The following is a 22,882-nucleotide window of genomic DNA, read 5'->3' on the forward strand; positions in this document are numbered from 1 at the left end:
AACAGAATGCATACTGATTAGAAAGTGTTTATTGTGAGTAACAAAATATGATCTTTACTACAATGTCGAGTGTGTGCACAGGTTGACCTCTCTGCTGCGGTGTGTTTGTACTGCGACATCAACACATACGTATAGTCTCACTGTCATTAGTGAGGTCTCAGAGTGGCTCACAGTCACTTTGGCTTCTTATCAACTTAAACATCTACCGTCTAAACGTTTTATGAAACAAGTGCACAACAAAATATTACAACGAATAATGACAAAGAAGTTCAGTGTAAAAAGCAAATCGACATGTTAACATTTCATCGGGACGCTGCGGTTGCTAACAAGTACTTTCGTATATTTGGCCGTACATTCGGATATTAAAATGGCACAGTAGGTGTCTCGCAGGTCAGGACGTCCTCACGGTAGCTCTTCCTTCTAAATGACTACAAGATAGATCTAAAACTGCTTATTCATTTTTCACTGACTCTCAAACGTTCTTTAAAGCCTCCATGTGTTCCCGTTTACAGCATTTATCCAATTCTCCTGCAGCACATCGGTGTGTCTGCCTGTTATTTTGAAAACCTACACATAAGGGCTTTATAGACGCTGTGTATTCGATCCCCCTCTGATGTGGATACATACTGAATATATATCGATATATATGCATGTGTGTACACCCGACACATCCCTGTGCAACAAACAAGACTAAAGCGTTACAGCAAGCATTACAAGCAATGAGTACTTTCCCGGTGCGGCTCTCGGCCGCTCAGTCAAACATACTGGCCTCCCTTTGCGTTCCCGCGAGGCGATCGGCTCGTTGGGCGCGCAGAGCTTAGATGGCCATTGTGCACAGGATGAACTGTGGAGAGACAGAGACAGAGGGTCAAACGGCCCGTCCTGACGGGGAATTCCAGCCGTCGTGTGACCTCGCCTGGACAGAGACTGTGGTGATTCAATGGAGGCAGCGGTAGACCAGCAATTTCAATGTTCTGCAAAGCTCAAATTGGACCTCATACAAACACACTGAAAAGCTTCCAATCCATCCCTTTAAAAGACATTCATTCTACATGCAAACTTCACAGTAACAAAGGTACGACACATTGAGCACTGTGAAGATCAATGTTCTGTTAAATGATCAAATATAAGGAAACGTGTTCAAAAAGTCAAACTCACTTCGTCGTACTGGAAGCTGACGGACCCCTGGTGCATGGTGTCTCTCCGTCTGAAGTTCTCTGCAACGGGAAGAGCGGCACGGTTTCAACAGAGCTCGCTTCGCAACGCCGGTTTGTCCGGCGAGCCGAGCGGAACGTCGCGGCTCTTCAGAGACAACGACGGGGATTACAGGCGGAATGGACCCGAGCGCGGCGGGGTCGCCGGATCCCCGGCTGTGGGTGTCCTACCTGTGAGAGCTCGCAGTTTGACGCAGCAGGCCACGTAGTCGTCGAAGAAGATCCTCCCTCCTTTGTTGTAGCGCTTGATGATGACGTTCAGGGCCTGAGGACTGATGCGGTAGCCTGATGTAGAGGAGGGGGGGGGGAATAAAGTCAGACTCATTTCAACACCTCATTTACTGAACGTTTCAAATGTATATTTATCTAATCGGCTCAGGAGCTGCAGTTCAAACGCACACGTCCTGTCAAATATTGCGCAATAAATGTAAGCTTATTACACTTATTAGTAGTAGTGGGGTTAGACTGTTAGCGCTCTCACCCATGGCGTTGACCGCCTGCGTCATCTCGTGCGGCTCCACCGTTCCGCTCCGGTCCTGGTCAAACATCATGAAGTTCTGCTTCCAGCCGCTCAGAGCCGTGAAGAGGTCCTTGAACTCGTTGAAGCCCATCTTCCCTGTAAAGTCCCTCTGGAGACGCTCGGGTTAAGAACTAGTAGCGCGTGGAATGAGGAGGACAGCTGGTTAGCCCGGGGCAAAGTGGAACGCCACACCTACTGGGCACGCGTCTTAAATAGGACAACAATAGGAGGAGGTGGTTAAACCTCAACGTCAACAGTCACCGTGTCACTTCCGGCTCAGACTGGCCGATGGCGGAACAGAAAGGATACGTCCAGCATTGCGATCATGATCCTGCACGTCTCCAGGCTGAACGCTGTGAAGATAAACAAGCGTGTTGGTTAAGTTCAACAGACCGGCCGCGATGTGTCCTTCATCTCTACAGAAGCCCAGGACGGAGCAACCAAACACGGGCTCCAGCAGTGACTCTTCACCGTGCGTGGGCCGCGAGACCCCATAGGTTATCAATTGAAGACACCAGAGACGTTACTGTCATCCATGACACGCTCACTTACAATATAACTTCCCACCACTTGGCGGCGGTAATGCGTCAGTCAGCTGTTTAACAAGCTCCAATAAGCAGAAGAAGAAGACACTCGGCTAGCCGCTAGCCTGTAGCGAAAGTTATGGACAAGTATTTCAAATAGTGCTGGGCAAGTTAACGCGTTATTAAAGCATTAATTCATTAACGCCGACAATTATTTTATCGCGCATTAACGCTGTTCTTTTTTTTACTATTATTATTATTATTAAGCGGACATTTTTAACACAAGAACCGAGCGGTGAACAGCTGCTTGTGTGACTTCTTTTGTTCATATAGCAGTAGTCTTTAAATGAAAGTGCGCAATACGTTACTTTTGAATTCACTATTGAATTTTGCGCATGATGCGATTAATTGCAGAAAATCATGCGATTCCAAATTTTAAATCGTTGCCCAGTACTAACTTCAAACTAAAAATGAAGACTAAAGTGGTGCCAAACCCCCCAGGAGTCTAAATGGACAATCCTGACTTCTTTAAGTACAGAGCAGAGCCGAGAGCCCGGGGTGTGGACTGTTGTTATGGTTGTTATTGTTCATTTGTCACAGATATGAAGAACAACTTCTGGTTCTGCCAAGACTGCTGAAGCATATCATTCACAGATTATAAGGCTAGATTTTCATTGGCACTTCATTTAAATTCTATTTACAGTTGATCTCATTTGAAACTTATTACTTTGAATAGATATTTTACTACCACATATTATTTATTTATCTCAGTTGCTTTGGAGAGTCCCTCCCTTTTTTCGGTAGTAAAATCGTGTTCATAAGCCTGACTTGAGCCTTTACATTTGTTCCATGAACTGTTAGCCTGTTGGGCGTCTTGTTGATTATGCAGCTTTTCATACACGTGATGATCATATTGTATCGTGTCGTTTATTTGACAAGGTTTTTGCTTGTTAAACTCCAAGTGATTTTGATTTTGTTATTGAATACAAATCAAACTAAGAGTGACATCAATTAGTTAAACCAATACACTGTCAATATTTGAATGGGCCCCGGGCCACTTTGTACTTGAAAAGTTGGGCCCCGAGGTCAAAAAGGTTAACAACCCCTGCCCTTTTGTGTTTTTTCGTTACTTAAAGGCCACCGTAGTTCTCCTAAACACTTGGAAAGGGAAGGGTTTTTACTAAATCCTACACTCTGCTCCTTTAAGAAGGATCCGATCAGCCGACGCGGCGGAACGCTCTCTGTGTCAAGTGTGCGACTAACTGAAGGGTAACTTCACCGTCAAACTGGTTTAACCAGAACAATTGGTGCCATGTGCAGATCTGCTCCTCCAATATGAATGTAGTGTAAATATTGGTTTGGTTGACGAGGAAAAAAAGCATCAGTGTCACCGTGACGATGCGCTTCGCTTCCTCTCGGGGGAATCCCCATTGAGCAACAACGTGGACTACGTTACCCACGAGCACCGGGACAGGAAGTGAGCTCATCAAGTCAGAGCTCTCACGTTGCAACTTTGGGGAAACAAACGGGCATGCTACCCAGAATGCATTGCGTGGTTGCAAAAACCAGCATCACAACAACAACAACATTTTGTTTAAGTCTGCTGCCTTGAATTTAACCTGATTCAAGGATATTAATACATTTCCTGCATTTTATGTTCTTAATTGTTTTGAAATCTCCTTTTCTTTTGCCTTATGTTTTAATGGTTTCATGTGAAGCACTTTGAATTACCTTGTTGTTGAAATGTGCTACACAAATAAACTTGCCTTTAAAGCCGCCTCCCTTTGGACCTTTGTGCCCCGGCTGCGTCGCATAAATACTGCTTTACGCACCGGCCCCGCCGCAGCGATACTAAAGGAGAGGGAGGAACTTACGAGAGTAGCTGCCGGTGAAACCAGACTGGGTCAGACACCTCTGGAGCTCCTCTGCATCGATCTCCCCGTCCTGTGAAGAGCAGGAAGGGACAGTCGGTGAGGCGTGAAGAGAGAAACAGTGTGTGTGCTGTATATGCTACGCTCAATGGAAAGACAGAGACAAACTGGGAGTGTTCAAAAGTGAAGGGGTCTCCTTTACAAATACTTCAGCCAAAGAACTAATATAAATTGCTTATAGTACTTATCGTTTTAGGCTCTCTAATGTCCCAGAAAAGGGTTTCTGTTGAATGACGTGGAAGAGAGCGGAGCGCCCCCAAAATAATCGGATACGACCAGAATCTGAACCAACGACGGCAAAAGAGGTTCAAAACGTCTCTCTGAAAAGTGCTTTGCAGCATATTCCAAGTGTCTTCTCTTATCTATTGCAGGCGCAGGGAAGTCGCAACTATTTTGCTCAACAAAGAATGTATGGATTGTAAAGGAATTGGGCCATCTGTGCTGATATGGGTTCTGCTCAACGCCATTCGATGTCAAACGTCGCACCATAGAGAGCCTGAGGAGGAGGAGAGCACCATGCACAGATTAGATTGTTTCAGGGTGAACTATTCCTTTAAAAAGGAGCTGACGGTCTGCTGTTGTCATTGTTCTTACGGTGTGTGTGTGTGTGTGTGTGTGTGTGTGTGTGTGTGTGTGTGTGTGTGTGTGTGTGTGTGTGTGTGTGTGTGTGTGTGTGTGTGTGCCACATTCTGTCAGCAGCTTTTCACTGGACTCAGCGTGTTCAATCCCTCTGATTGGCTGTTCAGTTTAAGCGAATCGGCGCACGAGAAGAGAAACAAATGAGGAAAGCAAGCAAACGGCTTAGGTCAACAGAGCACACCCAGGAGGCTCTCCTCATCTTTCATCTGCATCTCACCTCATCATTCATTCATTCATTCATTTTTAGATATATATATATATATATTAGGGGTGTAACGATATACGTATTTGTATCGAACCGTTCGGCACGCATTACAAACCAAACAATACGTTTGAATAATATTAAATTGCTTTTGAAAAATAAAATATAGCTGAAATCGGTGGAGCTACTGCGCTCAAACATGGCAACCCACCCGACGTCCTTCCCTGATTCGCCACGTTCCTATCACGTGACCGGATGTTCACAAACGACTACCAGGTTAATTCAACATGAACAACTGATGACAGGCGTTGTTGACCGTGTTGTCTTTACTAGCAGCTGTTGTTCAGTTAAAGTCGTCATGACTGTGGAGGAAGCAGCTGTTGATGGAGCGATCAGTGAGCGGCGTGAGAGAAAGAGAGAGAGGGAGAGAGAGAGAGAGAGAGAGAGAGAGAGAGAGAGAGAGAGAGAGAGAGAGAGAGAGAGAGAGAGAGAGAGAGAGAGAGACCCGCAGCGCTGTAACTAAGTCTGAAAAGTAAAACTTCTAAAAAGTTCCATGAAAAGGAAAGTTTTCCTTTCATTATTAAAGACTATTTTATTACTCTGTCGTATTTTTTTTTAACTAAGCAACCAATCTACTTCCTGTTTACACCGTCACCATCACGCCCAGTGTGCGTCAATAGTCATGTAATATTCGTTACAAACTGCCGGCAGCGTTTCGGTATCTGTTCCCTCCTGATTCAAACGGGACTACTACATGCTTAATGCTATTGAGCCCCGTGACACTACTCCTTCACCAGCCCATTTCTCCAGACCATAATTCATGCTTTGGAAAAGAAAACAAAAAGCCCAAACAGAGAATCAAATCAGACACGCCCCCTTCAGAGTCTCCCCAGCGAGGATTTGGCATTTCTGCTTTTTTTTGGCCGTCCTGAAAACGTACCGAAACGGATTGAACCGAGAATTTTGTGAACCGTTACACCCCTAATAAATATATATATATATATATATATATATATATATATATATATATAATATATATATATATATAAAATATATATAAAATATATATATATATATATATATATATATATAAAATATATATATATATATATATAAAAAAAAAAATATATATATATATATATATATATATATATAAAAATATATATATATATATATGACATGCCAGAAAGAAGCTAAGTGGTGATAGAGTAGTGTGAAAATGGGGATCGTTGATTGTTTTTCCTCCGCCGATATCAAGGCCATTTCAACTAACTATCAGAACTAAGACGTAACGTTCAAAATCTTTAAAGGTTCTATTATTACATGAAAACACATCAAAAACAAAGTAAAAGACTTCTACTGCTCGGAATCAAGTTGGGCCAGATGTTACTGAGCTCATGGTGAAACCTGAAGTAACTGCAATGACAGGAAGTCCGTTCCTGTCTAAACTTGTGAAGTGAAAGTGAAAACTGTGGCTCGTATAAAGGCTACATGTACACAGTGTGTGTGAAAGAAGTTCGTCCTCGCTCACCTGGCCCGCTATGGCTGTGAAGTAACTCCACATCGGGTCGTTGGCAGCCGGGGGAGGGGCGCCGTATGTGCCCGGATAGCCTCCCCCGTAGGCGCCGTATCCTCCCTGGGCCGGGGCGCCTCCCATCGGCCCCCCCATGTGCCCCGGCATGGGGCCTCCCATGTGCCCTCCGGGCATCCCTTGCATGGGCATCCCCTGAGCTGGCATGCCTGGCATCGGACCCCCGTACTGAGGCTGAGAACAGATTCAAACATCGAGTCAATACAGAGGTGTGCTAACTTCAGGATGCGCTCCAGTCCCCCGTACTCTAATAAAGGAGCTGTGGCAGAGGACGGCAACAAAGAAGAGTCAAGGTTTTAAAAGATAATGGAGTTTGGAAAATGTACCAACCGATTGAAATTTAAGTTTAACACAAAGAGGTAGAAATGTACGATTTATTCATGTTAAACTTGCGTAATTACATTTTCCATCCATCGGCAGCAACATCTGAATTCTTTTGGAGAAAACTTTGAGGAGTTGTGAATGGAGTCACAATCTTGCTGAGCAGGGGAACACTGCAAGTTTGAAAGTTAATGAAGAACTAAATCTAAACCCAATTCGAAATATTCAAACTCGCAAGTTAACCTTTCGTGAAAATGTTTCATTTTTTTCTCTCAGTTTCAGAAAGGAAATGAAACAATTTAAATGCGGACCGCAACATGTGCTTCTCGCTTTGAATGGTTTACTGTATTATTCTTTATTAAAGATTTTGTTATGAAGACTATCCCAAACAGCATGTATTGATACGGTAAACAAAACCCATGGGAAATATCCAATACGGCCTGATCTAGCGTGTTTCTATGTGTAAAGAACAGACATTCTTTTCTCCCGAGTAATCTTAGTCATGACAAGGTGTGTGAAGCAGCGCTGACCCCGTCACCTCTAGAGGCCTGCCGTTGGCTGCCTTTAAACAGGGCAATGAAGGGTTGTGGTCCCTACTCTACAACACTCACTGTACGTACCAACACCCATACTACTGTGCTATTTAATATGCCAGAGGAGGACTTGGCGTGCTCCAATACATACTGCGTGCAATGCTTTTCAGACTACTCTGACCCACAATCCCCTGAAGATCTATGAGCGACAGAGTTCAAGGTGCAATGCTGAAGTAATGATTGAACAATCAATTTGAACTCGTACTGCATCAAACAGTACATACTTTGTAAGTGACTCTCCACACAACAGGATAAAAATAGAACAGGGTGCGTCTATGGTTCCTGTCATCAATTAAGGATGTCCAGAGTCACCCACAACATGTCACTACACAAGGGAAGACTTCTGTAACCATTACATTAAACTCATTACATTACAAACACAGTGTCTAGGCGTTTAAAGACAGTTTGATACCACACTGTAGGTCAAGCCTCCTTGCTCACACGTAGCGCTACAGTAGTAGTAGTAGTAGTAGTAGTAGTAGTAGAGGTGGGCTGGTTCTGCTTAGTCCACTTGAATGTTGAGGAATTTTCATCCCGGAAGTCAATTTCGAATAAACTGGAAATGCCAGTGTGGCTCTTTACTCCCAAATTAAATTGAAAAATCTGCCCTATTGTGTGTAAATGACGTGCGGGTATCTACCGTGCTAAAGGGGGGAACAGAACAGCTTGTGGCTAATTATCGGAAATACACCGAGACAGGAGCCGCGGGCTAGCATTTTTGCTAACCAACGTAGCTCGTTTATCTCTTTAAAAATCACAGTTACTCGTAATTTACTCACCCCGCCGTATCCTGGATAAGCCATTTGGTGAAACGGGGCAAACTGTCACAAGTTTAGTATCTTTTCGGGCTGCTTGGCGCTGTACACGGCGTCCTCTGCTACACGGTTGTAACTTCCGATACGTCTGAAAAGTTGCTACATCACATCCGGTCCGCAGAAAGCTGGCGGAAGTGCGTTGACTGATGGCGCAGATAGCCAATGGGTGAGGAGCTGTAGAGCAAGACCCGCCCATCAGTTGTATACTTGTTTTGGTGCTGCATTTAAATACTCCTCGTAACGTTAAACCACCCTCAGTTGATGGTCAAAATGGTTGAGAACTAAAAGATTTAAAAGTTACAACTCATATATTCAATTATAAATTCATCATAAATCTTAAAACAAAATGTAACTGTGTCCTAAATGTTATATTTTGGTAACTTGGGTAACGTTAGAACATTCCTAATTACCATACAATTAAAGAGTCTCCACTTCCCCAGTGCTTTTAAATAGTGTTCTTCATTTCGATGTTGTCGGTGTTGAAATTGGTTTTATGACATTTTAATTGCAGAAATAGACTCTACAACGGCTTATAACTTCATATAGCTCGGACATCTAGTTTACATTTAAGGAAAAAATAAATGTCTGTGATGCATGGCTTCCTGTCACCACGAGGTGGTGCTTTTGGGACCTTATCGAAACAAAAAACAAAAGTGCATCTTATTTCTCTAACTTCAGGTAAAGCAGGGAGATTAGAGGAACAACAAGTGGAATCAAACGAAATGAAACAAACATATGAGGCCATTTTACTTTAAAGGTGACATTCATAAGGAATAATTATAATAATAATAATAATAATAATAAAAACTCTCTCTTCTTCTTCTTCTTCTTCTTGGCTTTTTTATTTCAGGATTTTCCGTACGCTTTGGCACATAGGAAGGAAGGAAGGAAGGAAGGAAGGAAGGAAGGAAGGAAGGAAGGAAGGATCTCTTCTCGCACTGTAAATGTCAATTTGTCCGGCAGGTAGCTGCTTTATTTATTTGTTTTAGCTTTATTATATTTACTTTGTTTAGCTACGTCCACTGACAATAGTCTGTGTGCAAACTACCTTCCACACCAAGTGCTCAAGCTATAAAGACTTACAATAACACCTTGAGGTGGACGGCCAGTCCACGCCTTCACTTGAAGAGTTTACCAACTTGTTTGTGTAAACGGTGTCACAGCTCTTATTTCAGTCAGTTGTCTGCTTCATCGACCTTGAAGATGACAAAAAACACGCTCACAGAGCATGTGTGAAATCAAACACAAGTCGACTGTGATATCAAACGTATCGGCAGCTGCAAGGTGAGCCCTGGAGGCGACTTGAGGAGCCACGTCTGCACTGTATTTGACCCTTCAGTAAAACTCAGAGGAAATGTAGTGTGAAGGTGCAGAGGATGCCAAAGCTTCCTGCTCAGCTCCGTCTCACGGCTCTAACTGAACCGCACATCTGCGGTGGGAGGTGACGCTAACGCACACTGCTGCAACAGTCAGATTAGTGCCAGTGTGAACGGCGCTGAGGGCCTGATAGTGCCGCGGGCTCACGAGGGCATACACTGGCAGCTATGAAGGTAAATATGTTGCAATGCCTCTGATAACGTGTCGATGTTTGAGCTGAATAATGTGAAATACCTACATAGTTTTATCAGACAGGCTTTAAATGTGACAATGTGAATTGATCTCCCAGAAATTCATGTTGTGAAAACAAGCGATGAGATAAATCTGCACTTTTTCGTTCACAAATGTCTTCCTGGACGTCACAATATTGTTCTAATCTGCCAAACGTGAAGAATGTATTGAGATGTAACCCGGGGCAATGTAACGGGGCTCTGGTGGTACTTCTCTTCTTCTGAGGGGAGGGTCCAGACACCCCCAAGACGTCTGTCTGCCTTTTGACTCTCTTTCTCTGCTGCTATGGTCTACCGTCATATGTTCCTTACTTGAGCGTATTGGCACTCTTCTATTCGTACCATTAACAGACAGCAAACATAGTTTAATGATGTGTTTTCGTGTGAGAACCACGTATTTTTTAAATATCATTCTTTGATACCTTCATTTGATTCGAGCGAAGTGGTCTTCAGCCGGTTGCAATCTGCAACCACACCACCGGATGCCCCCAAATCCCACACACTGTCCCTTTAAGTGGGATGTTGAGCGCAGGACTTTTACATTGTTGTGTTGAAACTTTGACTTAAGTAAAGGATCTGAGTACCTCTTCCACCTCATTGTTAAAGTAACAGTGCCACAGTGTAAAAACACCACATAAGCTGCCGCAGTACATTCAGCAGATACCGGCAGACGGATGTTAACAGAAGACATTCGCTGACCCGTTTCTGACCGCAGCGCTTTTCCCCCCTCACAGTTCCCCCAGACAATAACTTCCAAACTCCGACGCTTTTCAACCTCGAGCCAAGAATGCAATTACCGTACCGACACTTACGCCGGGCACATCTGTTGAAATCCAAACCCAGCGTCTGTGTTTATCCCTGTGAATAAACACTGGGCATTTTCCTCAGAGGTGGTTCAGACGTTCAAGTGCAAATACCCAGTGTTTGTATATATATTTAAAGATTGGAATGTTGATCACCCAAAAAAAGACATTTGAAGTCACTTTCAGAACTTGTGATGGGCTTTTTTTCATTAATGCTAAATATAATCAGCAGGTTAATCAATAATAACTGATAGTTTGAGGCCTCGTTCTTGTTGTATCTTCTGTAATTTTAAAATCAAATACTTTTGGTTTGTTGATTTATTTCTGTCTAAACTTTATACACTTTTGACATGTTTCCTTTTTTTCTACTTTTTTATTGTTTGTGGAAACAACTGTATAGAGACATTTAAATGGCGTTTAAATCACAACTCTCACAAATGTGTCTTCGCGTTTTCTCTCTCTCTCTCTCTCTCTATCTCTCTCTCTCTCTCTCTCACCAACACGATATCTGTCCAATAAGCCCACATGTGGTTAAAGTGACACCTATAAACGGTTTTAGTTGGGCTCAGTAGTGTTGGGTAAATGGAAGGCATCTATGAGGTAACGCTCTTCAAACAAGCCGTGCTGCATTAGGGATGACATCCACTGTATTTGTTTGCTGAGGATGTCCGGAGGGTGGGGGGGGGGGGGGGGGGGGGCCAGACAAGTGCACAATATGATGTCTATTCCCCATAAAGGCTCCGCTTTATATTTGTGAAGCTTTTAAGGGCCTTTTAGCATTGACTGCGACTGGTCAGCACGTATGCAGTAGATGCAAAGTGGGAAAACTTTGATTTACTTTATTTTTAGTCCCCCTGCCGAACCAGAGTGTGCTCGACGCCGTCTTGTTCAAATATCGTATTATTCTGATCAAATACGCTCCTTTGAGTTTTCACCCTTGTGTCCCGTGGTCGGTGACATAGTTCTCACGCTGCTCTCGGGAACTACACCGAAACAGGAAAGCTATTAATGATGATACAGCGTATGGCGTTTATGACTGTCGGTTTATTAGCCTTCGTCCCATCTGTACAGCTGTTATCAGTCATCGGCAGTCATCGGTGCAGTCATGTGACGTCAACTGATACTGGGCTAGGGCTAGGACTATATTGGGGCAAAGGCATGACCCGCCCTCAACCGCCTCTGATTGGCTAATACTCGTAGTCTTCTTTGGTTGGGTTAGGGTTAGCTTTAGGCGTGTGCAGTGAGATTGGTTAGCCTAAGGGTTGGACTATGTGGGTGAGCCAATCAGAGGCAGAGTAGGGCGGGTCAAGCCTTCACCACAGTAGGAAAAAAATATGGCGGACTGTTTAGCACGTCCACCATATATAGCATGTTAGCATGCTAGCATAAAATTAGCACGAAGCACTGGACACATTGGAAGTTTGACCTTATGATCACAAACTACAAGTCATTTAGTGGGGGACGTGAATACATGTCTGGACCCAACTTCTTCATTTATCAATTGACAGTTAACTCAAATTCACAAATGCCGACGTCGTGAAAAGTCTGTGGGATGATTCGTCCTCTGGGGACCGTGAATGTATGTACCTAATTTCTGGGCAATGGATGAATGGAGTAGCGGAGATGTTTCAGTCAGTATTTCCGCCCCACGCTGCCACCCCTGGAGCCTTGGCACTAGCGTGGCTAAAAGCAGTGGAGCAAAGGTGTAGCCCTTTAGTTCTCCAAATCATGAATATAGCAATGCTGAATAACCAAAATAACGAATGTCCTTCACTGACCCTGACACTGCCATGATTGTATCGTATTATATTACTCTATATGAATCGGTTTAACCCTGACCTGGACCAATGGCATCCCTTATACTCTGCATATTCATTGGTTTTCAAAGATGTATTTTCTGTACCCACATAGAGTTTTAGTTTTCCTTTGGTCTGCATTTCTTAAGGAGGAACTGTTTGCCTGTATGACCAGCTGGATTATCACGAGTCACAGCCAGGACTCGTGCTGTACCAGGATCTGCCAGCTCTTTACTCAGTAAACACAATTCAAAAAGTCCCTGTTCGACAACAATCATGCATTTGTTAAAAACGTATTATGTTGCAGTTTTGAACAAAAGTGCAACTTATCTGAACCGCAGTTTAGGAGTAGAATAGTCTGTATTTTGGACACATTCTCAAATAGATGGCCGTATTAATGCTTAGGACACATGGATGGAATAGTGGACAGTTTGGGGGAACGGCCTTAAAAGCAGCCGCTGACTTCCTCAAACTCCACCGGCATGAATTCTGGCGAACTTCGCTCCGCTGCGCATTTATTGTCCCCACCTTTGAAACTTCAGTTGAGATAATATTTACCGAGCAAAAGCCAGCGTCCCATAACTCAAACGTGCAGGCTGCTCCGCGCGCGCGCGCGCACCGACGGGCTTGTGATTCGGACGGTGATATCGGTCGCACACTTTCACCTCAGCGCAGAAACGATGGTTGGTGGTTTCGTTAATACTCACACATCAGGTGTTAATGTCCGGGGGAGCATTTCTGACTTTTTGGTCCGCTCCACTCTGCGCAGGTTTCCATCGGCAAGGTGCTCCTCGGAGTGTTCGGGGTGGCGGTGGTCGTCACTCTCATAGCGGTACCCACGGCTATATTCTTGAAAGGTGAGTCGTTCTGCTATTTAAATGATTCACATGTTTGGGATCAGCGCGCTGTTGTTTTCTTTCTGTTGTGGTGCGGCGCGCCGTTTAGTCGCATTACGCGCGCGTCATTACGCATGATCTGTTTGAAATGGCACCGCTGCTAAATAAGCCTGAGTACATGTCAAGCAATTTATGTTTCCATTTCAGAATAAAACACTACTTCGGGGTGTTTCTCTGATACAACACGTGCGCGCCTTTAAATAGTTTCATTTTCACTCAGCACACATATGACAGTTCCCATAAATAACCCCGGGACTTTCCATTTCATTACGGCACGTTCCTTCCTTCCTTTATGATGATGACCGGATATGCGTGTGTATAATATCATATCTGTAACATGTGACCTTCAAGTCCCTGCCAATGTGTCGTTGTTTTTTCAGAGAAGCAGGAGGGGAACAACAACATCAGATCCTTCACACTGGAGGATGTCTTCAACAGTTCACTGAAACCAAAGTCCTTCAGCATGAGGTGGATCTCAGGTGGGAGGATTACACCCATGGAAAGGAGTGATAAAGTGGAGGTGGAACATGATGACACTGATTACAGCCACACGGCTATAAATGTGTCCTAGAGGATGCTTTATTATCAGTCAGCTACAAGATCCTCCTTCATTCTAGTTACTAATTCACGTAGATTGATTCATGTGTGTCTCAATTATTGCCCCACGACTTTATGGTAAATGTTAATGGACTTGCATTTGTATAGCACCTTTTTTGGCATTCCGACCATTCAAAGGGCTTCACACTACATGAGAACATTCACCCATTCACACACCGATGGCAGGGAGAACCGGGGATCAAACCAACAATGTTCCCATTTGTTGACGAACCGCTTTAACTTGTGATGCTTTGAATTAATGCAGAATTATTGTTGCTCACCATTAAGCAATGATGTCACTACGAGTTTATGTTTATTTAAAACTTAGAGGTTATCTATACAAATGCAAATGTATGCAACAGCAAATGACTATAATCTATGTCAAGATATAGTGGAGTAATGTCTACCTGAGCAGAGAAGTCTCTCTCCCTCTGTGATGTAATCAGAAATTCTCTGTACGTTGTTTAAACAGCAGACCAGCCGTGTAATACATGTGATCGTTACAGCCGATAACGCCGCCCCGAACCTTTGGCGTCTTTGCGGAAGCCCCCCCCCCCCCCGGCCCCCCCTCCGGCCCCCCCTGTGGCGGCGACTTCTGAAAAGTGAAGCCTCCGTGGAAGTGCTAGTGTTATGAAGCTCAAAGTGGGCGGCAGAGCAGACAGTTAGCAGCCAGCAACCCGAGACGACACCCACCTGTTACTTAAAGCGGCCAGGCCCTAAATTATGCCCAACTTCAAGCCTTGATATGATATAAACGTGTGAGTCATGACACATGGGGGTCTGTGGGGGTTGACTCGCTTTTGGAGCGAGGTTGTCGTTTGAAGAACTGCGGTTTTTGGCACTTCTGCGTTGCCCGGCGTTGGGTTGTACTCCACCCTCACCTGTCACTTCTGGTTGCAAAAAAAAAAACCAAGATGGCGACGGTCCAAAATGATGAATTTGAGGCTTCAAAAGTGTAGTCCACAAACAAAGAGGTGACGACACAGCGAATTCATCCACTTCTTATATATATAGTCTATGCCGATGTGTTTTGGGATTTGCATGCTTGTCCTCCGTTTTAAGTCAAATATTCGATTCTATCCCCCCACCCTCATCTTTCACAGATCATGAGTATCTGAAGAAGACCGAGGGCTCAGTCTTCCTGCAGAACGTGGTCACAGGAAGGTCCTCGGAGTTCTTGAGCAGAGACAAGTTCGTAAGTCGTCTTCTTTTGTGCAACCGCATGAAATCGGCATGAAAACAGTCGCATTCTTGTCTGTGAGGCCATGAGCACAAAAGTTTTATTTTCCCCGATACAGAGCGAAAAGGACGCTTATGATTACCAGCCGTCCGCTGACCTCAAATATGTTGCATTCATGAGCAATCGTTCCAAGGTACAATAAGCTTTTATTCACATAAATCGGACGCATATTTAAACTGTTCACACTACAGTGTTGTTGTTGTTTTGTCCCATTAGCTGTGGCGGCATTCTTTTACTGCTACATATTCACTCTATGACCGGGAATTACAGTAAGTACCCTAATTCTGAAAGTATGTGGTTCATTCATACACTTATAATAATGCAATGCACGTCAGTTAAAAGCATCCACCAAATGGTCCATGTTTAACATGCCAAGTAGATTATTTTAGAATATTTCTTCTGAAATAAAAATAACAATAATGGTACGGCTCATTACGGTTTCACAAATCTGTCCCCCCCCCCCCCCCCTTCATCTCAGAACATTTTTATCACCCTCTGAAATTCCTGGAGAGGTCCAGTACTTTGCCTGGGCTCCTGAGGGGAACAAATTGGTAAGCTTGGACGCGTAAATGATTGCTGTTATGTGCCTAACTTTGAGAGACAGTTTGGCTTTGAAGGTTGGTGACGGATGAGGTGATCGACCTTTCCCAAACACTTGAGCAGAGCAAAAAGGCTTCAAACTGGGTTGGCCTTTTTTTTTTAAACCCGCGTATTTCTGTTTTTATTGTATTTTCAGGCCTATGTTTGGAAAAATAATGTGTATATAAAGACCAGCCCTAGGTCGCCCCCGAAGCAAGTCACTGACAATGGCAAAGAGAATCTGATTTTGAATGGGATCCCGGACTGGGTGTATGAGGGTAAGTGGCACGTGATGTCACACAGAGAATTCATGTCAACACTACAACACCCAATTTCCACCTGGTCTTAACATGTGATCTGTATCTGGATACTGGATAATGACATCTGATCCGCAGGTTATGTATCTAATATCAGGTGTAAACGGGGTCTAAATCACCCTAAGTACTTTTATTCAAACTATCATAAGACTGGTAGGATACAAACACACAAAACATCAGGAGTGGAAGGTAAGTACTTGAGCACTACTTTTGTGTACTTCCATTTTACGCTACTTCATACTTCTCCCAGTGGTTTCTAACCTTTTCTACTTGTGAAAACTGTTTATTGTTCCACCAAAGTAAGAGATTTTCACCTTTGACTCTCAGATGACAATGATTTACTCCGTTCCAGTTGTTCTGATACACTGTTCATAGCTATACGAAAACTACAAAAAGCAATGCACTAGAATTCGCATATAATCGATTCGTATGCAAACCACGAAATACTGAGCCAGGACAGAAGAGGGCGGGGTTTAAAAAAACTGGACTTTCACCCAGGAGACCTCTGTTCGTGTCCTGTGTGAAACCAGAAGTCAACATTGACTTATATGTCACGCAACTTCCATACTTAAGTAATGCCACTTCCGTAGTCACGTTAACCTAATAACAAAAAACTTAAGATATCATGTATCTTCAGATGTATACTTGTATGTATTTGTACTGCACAAATACTGTATATATTTGAATATAAATTGAAATCCTTGCTTCTCCATCATTTTGTTTGATGACAAGGCATTTTTATAAGTTGTAAGATTGAATAATTACCCAATATAAGATTCATATTTTTGTTCAACTGCAGTAGATAAAACAACAGCTCAAGTGTTGGTAGTGGGAATTGAACCCCGACCCCCATGGAAGTCCTGAACCCTAACGCAGCTTCACGCTTTCCCCCTTACAGAGGAGATGTTCTCATCCAATCAGGGCCTCTGGTGGTCCCCCGGAGGAAAGTACGTGGCTTACGTTGAGACCAACGACACAGACGTCCACACCATAGAGTACTCCTGGTATGGCGAGAACCAGTACCCCAGCACTGTTTCCATTCCATATCCAAAGGTGGGACATCCGTCCACGGCTTGTCTGACTCTAACAAGCTTGTACTGGGATCATTGTGTTCAATCAACGTGTGTATCTTACATCCTTTTGTTGTGCAGCCCGGTACTCCCAACCCTACTGTGAGGCTGTTTGTTGTGGACACTGACAACACAACAGAAATCGCTGAGGTTGTTATTCCAGGCTTCTTCAACTCGAGGTAATGAATCGGCCTCTCTATTATTATTATCATAGGGAAGTAAATCAGAAACAAAAACAAGCTGAAATATTTGTTTGTTGCCCCATAGTGAGCACTACTTGGCGACTGTTACTTGGGCAACAGATGAACGTCTTGCTGTCCAATGGCTGAAGAGAGTACAAAACCACCTCCTCCTTCAGATCTACAATTTTACTGGAGTCAGCTGGGCTCCTGATGAGGTAAAACAAGATAGTATTATTGTTTTCCTACATTATATATCATGTCATTGGACACTGGTGTTACACAGAGATACTATGCAAGCCCAAACCATGTCAACATTTCAATAGAAGCTCAGAGCAACATTTTTTACAACATTTTTTACTGAAAGGGAGGATACGCTAAAGGTTGTTTGTTCGGTCTTAATTGCCTTCATGTCAACTGCTAACCACTGTTTATCTCATTCACTATCTTAGTTTGTTAACATGCTAACATTTGCTGAGCACTAAACACAAAGTACAGCTGAGGCTTCACCCTCTGAGGACCACAGATGTTTGTACAACATTTTACCAGAATCCATCAGTAGTTCTTGAGATATTTTAGTCTGGACTAAAGTGGTGGACCAGCGGACATTACTATCTATAGAGCCGCCCTGCTAGCATGACTAAAAATGCATTCCAATGTATGGACAGGAGGGACATGACGCGCAGCGTATTGTTTTACGACAGACTTGAATAAGTTATCCTTTTAACCACCTAGAATATAGCAGGACCTACTTCTATATTTAACGATACTGAATCTTGAGCGTTTCTTTTCTTTTTTGCTTGCTAAGCCTTGCCACTTGGAAATTTCCCTTGTTAGCTGAACGGTTTATCAAATTTTGTTCCGTGTCGCAACATCTCTTTTAGCGAAGACTGATAAGGCTTGTGTGTTGTAATAAAATCTAGTTTACTGCAGCTATAAAAACAATAAAAAAAAGTGTATTTCTTTTTACAGCACCTGGAGGTGAAGAGTGTCGATGGTTGGATTGGAAGGGTATGTCCAGTGCACAGTTAAAGGATATTATTTATATCTTGTGTGTGTTAAAGCCTGATATTTCTTCTTCACCTGTGCCTTTACGCTCCATAGTTGTCCAAAAACTTACCATGAACACACACACACTGTACTTTATTTTGACTCAATCCCACATTCACCCCCCTGCTTACCCAAATACTCACTAAAGCACTAAATGTGGATTATTCCGCTGCTGAAAATAGTCCCCAACAACTGCACCACTTCCTCTTCCTCCTTTGAGTAATTTGATGACACAAACTACAGTGCCCAGCTACTTTCAGATATTACCAAACCTTTCCTTTTAAGTAAAACTGTATATACTATATTTTGTTTTCTTAGATTTACACATCTGTTCTTCTTAGTTCTCTCCATCAGAACCAGTTTTTGACAATGACAAGAACAACTATTACCTGTTGAAGAGCAACCCCGAAGGGTACAAGCACATCCATCATGTGGTTGAGGTAGGCTGAATGATTTATTTTAGTCAGCAGTCCAGTATAACAACGTCAAATTGCTCTTTTTTGAGAATTGCACAATATCACCCATATTGTGCAGTATTCATTGTTTTTCTGTAGCATGTTACCACCCACCCGCATTCTGCTCTGACTCATCATGCAGAGCAAAGCTACAGCAATCACCTTTGGAGAATGGGAAGTCATTGACATTCTGAAAGTAACTGCAGACAGTGTGTAAGTTGCCGTGTCATCTGCATACAGCTGTATACGCGTGCACAAGACACTGTATACACACTGCATGACTGTACAGCTTCTTCTATTCTGTAAAAAAAAAACATTCATTCCTCAGATATTATTCAAGTAATGAAGAGGGCAACAAGCCAGGAGGAAGGAACGTTTACAAGTAAGGGTTTTTAGTTGACAATTTTAATATGTTTGTTGGTTATTTCATCATATTTGATACAAAGCATTTCTTCAGACTTAAAGTGAGTGTGTGTGTGTGTGTGTGTGTGTCTCAGGTGGACCACACAAGGGTCCAAGTGTCTGACTTGTGGCTTACGTGGCAAAGACTGTCAGTATAACTCAGCCTACTTCAGCCACAATGCCTCCTTCTACCGTATGAGCTGCAGTGGTCAGTTATACTGTCGTATCTTTCTGATTTTTCAATAATACATACAGTGGTGTATTGCAGAAAACAGAGAGAGATTATTATCATTATTATGTATACAGACTATATGATATACAATAATAGCTTATACTATTGTTGTCATTTTTACGCGCAGGTCCTGGCATTCCTTACCATTCTCTCATGGATAACAGGAATGATAAAGGTGATCCAGACATTTGAAATAAAATCTGAAATAATCTCAAGAAGGAGAAAATGTTATTCTAATGAGACGTCTATACTTGTTTTAATTTGTAGTGCTCGATGTTTTGGAGGACAATCAAGCATTTAGCAGCCTGATAGCTGACATCCAAATGCCTACTATGCGTCGCCGCCCCATCACACTCGGAGGATACAGTAAGTGGATTCGACAATCCCGAAATACGAGTCAAACAAAGAGCTGCAGATGGGTAGACTGGCCAGCTGTTTCCCTCTGTTTCCACTCTTTGTGCTACGCTAAGCTAACCGGCAACTTGAGGTAGCGTCGTGTTTAATGTACAAATATGAGAGTGGTATTAATCTTCTCATCCAACCCACGGTTGCAAATATGCGTATAAGTATGTTTTCAACTCACCACTAATAATTATTGTTTTTGACAGATCTCTGGTACCAGATGTTTTTGCCTCCAGGTTTTGATGAATCCAAGAAGTACCCTTTACTAATAGATGTGTAAGAATTTATCAAAAATAAAGGACGAACATTTAATTATAAATGCTTTTCAATGGACAGTTCATAAGCTGATACTAAATGTTTGCCCAACCTTCCAGGTATGCCGGTCCCTGCAGTCAGAAAGCAGACTACGTCTACAGGGTGAGCTGGTCCACCTACCTGGCCAGCACTGAGAAAGTCATCGTCGCCAGCTTTGACGGAAGAGGAAGCGGTTACCAGGGCGACAAGTTAATGCACGCAATCTACAAAGGTCTGGGAACCCATGAGGTGGAAGATCAGATAACAGCAGCCAGGTAAGGAAAGCGAGGACCGGTTTAGACAAGTCAATGCGTCTCCCCGCTCGAACAAACAGCTTCACCCTCCGTTTCCCAGGAAAGCTCGATCAAACTGGATTTGACGTGTTTCTGTGGTTGAATTGCTATCGGGTGTACACAGACACACACACACACACACACACACACACACACACACACACACACACACAGGAACTATCACGAGCATCACAGAGTGACGGTGATGAGCAGAAGGCCAGTCGACATCCTTTTTAATTACTGCCCCGTGTTGAGATAATTCTCTCTTTTTTGTATTTTAGGGAATTCATCAAAATGGGCTTCATTGACAAAGACAGAATTGCTATTTGGGGCTGGGTAAGTTGTCAAGACTTTGTATTGAAACACTTTTCCTAGACCACAAAAGTCAGCTGCAGTTATGAGCCGTCTTTCTGCCACAGTCTTATGGTGGATACGTGACGTCAATGGCCTTGGGATCTGGAAGCGGAGTGTTCAAATGTGGAATGGCGGTCGCTCCAGTGTCCAAATGGGAATATTATGGTAAGTCCTTCGTGCTTACAACCTCCTCAGACCAAACACACTCGCTGTACGACGCACAATATCGGCAACAATCTGTCCGTTCATTCCAGATTCCATCTACACGGAGCGCTACATGATGGAGCCCTCAGAGAATCCTCTGGCTTACGCTGTGAGTTTCCCACTCAGCGATATCACCATTGTCTCCGTTGCCTGTGGTCACCACTAACCACAAGTCTGATTGTGTGCAGAATTCTACAGTAACTGCCAGGGCCAAGAATTTCCATTCAGTGCAGTATCTTCTGGTTCATGGAACGGCTGACGGTGAGTTATGCAGGGTTATTTATCTATTAACGATTTAAGTTATATTTCATTTTCACTGTCACTCTCTACATCATCAGAGTAATACGAGTGTGACGTGAGCGTAGTTCAAGGTGCAGTGATGGACCGTCTGTCTCAGCAACTCACCGTTCTCTCAGACTATTTTTGCTCCGCTCCAAAATGAGGTTGATCTGAGATGGGATCTGGTTTTCCTGCTGAAGACTGAGAAGTTCCCTCATCAGTGCAATCTAAAAAAGTATAAAGGAGATAAGTCATCTTTAAGAAACTCCATTGATATTTTGTTGCTTTATTTCATAACACAGAACAAACATAACAGTAGAGCGACAAAGTCAATTTCACAAGTGTAAGTTCAAGGACAAGGCTGGATAATAGTCAATCACGGTCGAGCTTTCTGGCACAAGTGAGCCGAGTGTCGTCATGAGGTGCCATTGATTACATGAAGACACTCGGTGAAATCCTTCGGTATATTTTGCTGTAAAGGATAAATCTGATATCTATAGTAACCTGATCAATCTTACTCTTCTGCCTCATTGTTCAAAAACTATTAAAAACACATCAGAGAGCCACATTGTTGAGTCATTACCCCCGTAAATACCATGTATTTTTAAATCCGCAGAAGAATATAGTCCCCAACAAATGCCCCATTTCCTCTTATTTAAGGAGCACTGCTAAACAACTACAATGCCCAGCTGTTTTGGGAAATCAGTGACCCCCCTGATCTTTTCTGTTGTTGTGTTTTCTAGACAATGTTCATTTCCAGCAGGCAGCCGAGATCTCTGAAGCTCTGGTGGACGAGCAGGTGGACTTTGAGGCGATGGTGAGTAATGTGGAAAATCCAATGACTGGCAGAGTGCGGCTTAGTGTCATAAAGTAAAGTAATACTTTTTTTTTTTTTTGCGTCCGTCAGTGGTACACGGACAAGGATCATGGGCTCGGCGGCTCGGCCTACCAACACGTCTACACACACATGAGTCACTTTCTACAGAGGTGCTTTGCATGAGGTCCACTGGATCTCTTTACATTGCCTCATGTGAATAACAAACACAGTGGGGACAAAATCTTGTAAATGCAGGCTTGATTATTAGTGCTCCAAACACCAGAAAAGTACAAAATGGTCCATGTCATAATATAATTCTGTGTCTGAGAAATTTTGTCTTGCATATATTCAGTCAGAATAAAAAGCTTCTCTGTACATTTTAACTTACATTTCTACTTGTAACACAGACATGAAAAATGTGATTCATTTTTGAAATTGTGTTTTGTTTGGTTGATTTAAGTTTTAAAGAGGTTGTTATTTGACTTGGGGAACAACATAGACATGATAATATGAAAGTGTACTCGTACTACTGTACTTGTACATGAAGAGTTCCTGTTGTATTAGGTTGTACACAGAAACCTTTTGCACCACAGTACTTTTATACAGTTTTACCAAATGTATGCCAATGTCTGATTGTTTTGTCAAATAATAATGAAATAATGACAA

General features: G+C 43.0%; 2 protein-coding genes across 2 annotated transcripts; one reads left to right on the forward strand and one right to left on the reverse strand.

Annotated features, from left to right (window-relative positions):
• Window positions 1-13: 13 nt before the first annotated feature.
• LOC137879053 (grancalcin-like) lies at window positions 14-8,448 on the reverse strand. Its single transcript, XM_068719620.1, has 8 exons — window positions 8,315-8,448; window positions 6,562-6,795; window positions 4,133-4,202; window positions 2,044-2,087; window positions 1,696-1,843; window positions 1,386-1,499; window positions 1,159-1,217; window positions 14-844 (listed from the first exon to the last, which is right to left on the reverse strand). Exons 1-8 carry the CDS (start codon window positions 8,336-8,338, stop codon window positions 818-820), a joined length of 720 nt encoding a protein of 239 aa, XP_068575721.1. The 5' UTR covers window positions 8,339-8,448; the 3' UTR covers window positions 14-817.
• A 4,708-nt stretch (window positions 8,449-13,156) lies between these two features.
• LOC137879052 (dipeptidyl peptidase 4-like) lies at window positions 13,157-22,882 on the forward strand. Its single transcript, XM_068719619.1, has 26 exons — window positions 13,157-13,239; window positions 13,326-13,413; window positions 13,833-13,931; window positions 15,153-15,244; window positions 15,348-15,422; window positions 15,506-15,558; window positions 15,768-15,840; window positions 16,026-16,146; window positions 17,084-17,238; window positions 17,337-17,434; window positions 17,523-17,652; window positions 18,407-18,445; window positions 18,826-18,924; window positions 19,082-19,152; window positions 19,268-19,321; window positions 19,437-19,549; window positions 19,701-19,748; window positions 19,841-19,939; window positions 20,182-20,251; window positions 20,350-20,544; window positions 20,844-20,898; window positions 20,982-21,081; window positions 21,171-21,229; window positions 21,309-21,381; window positions 22,143-22,216; window positions 22,307-22,882. The coding sequence occupies exons 1-26, from the start codon at window positions 13,237-13,239 to the stop codon at window positions 22,397-22,399; spliced, it is 2,229 nt and encodes a 742-aa protein (XP_068575720.1). The 5' UTR covers window positions 13,157-13,236; the 3' UTR covers window positions 22,400-22,882.

Source organism: Cebidichthys violaceus, unplaced genomic scaffold (genome assembly GCF_023349555.1).
Source record: "Cebidichthys violaceus isolate CVI_PGR_0920_01 unplaced genomic scaffold, fCebVio1.0.p SCAF_24, whole genome shotgun sequence".
Classification (NCBI taxonomy): domain Eukaryota; kingdom Metazoa; phylum Chordata; class Actinopteri; order Perciformes; family Stichaeidae; genus Cebidichthys; species Cebidichthys violaceus.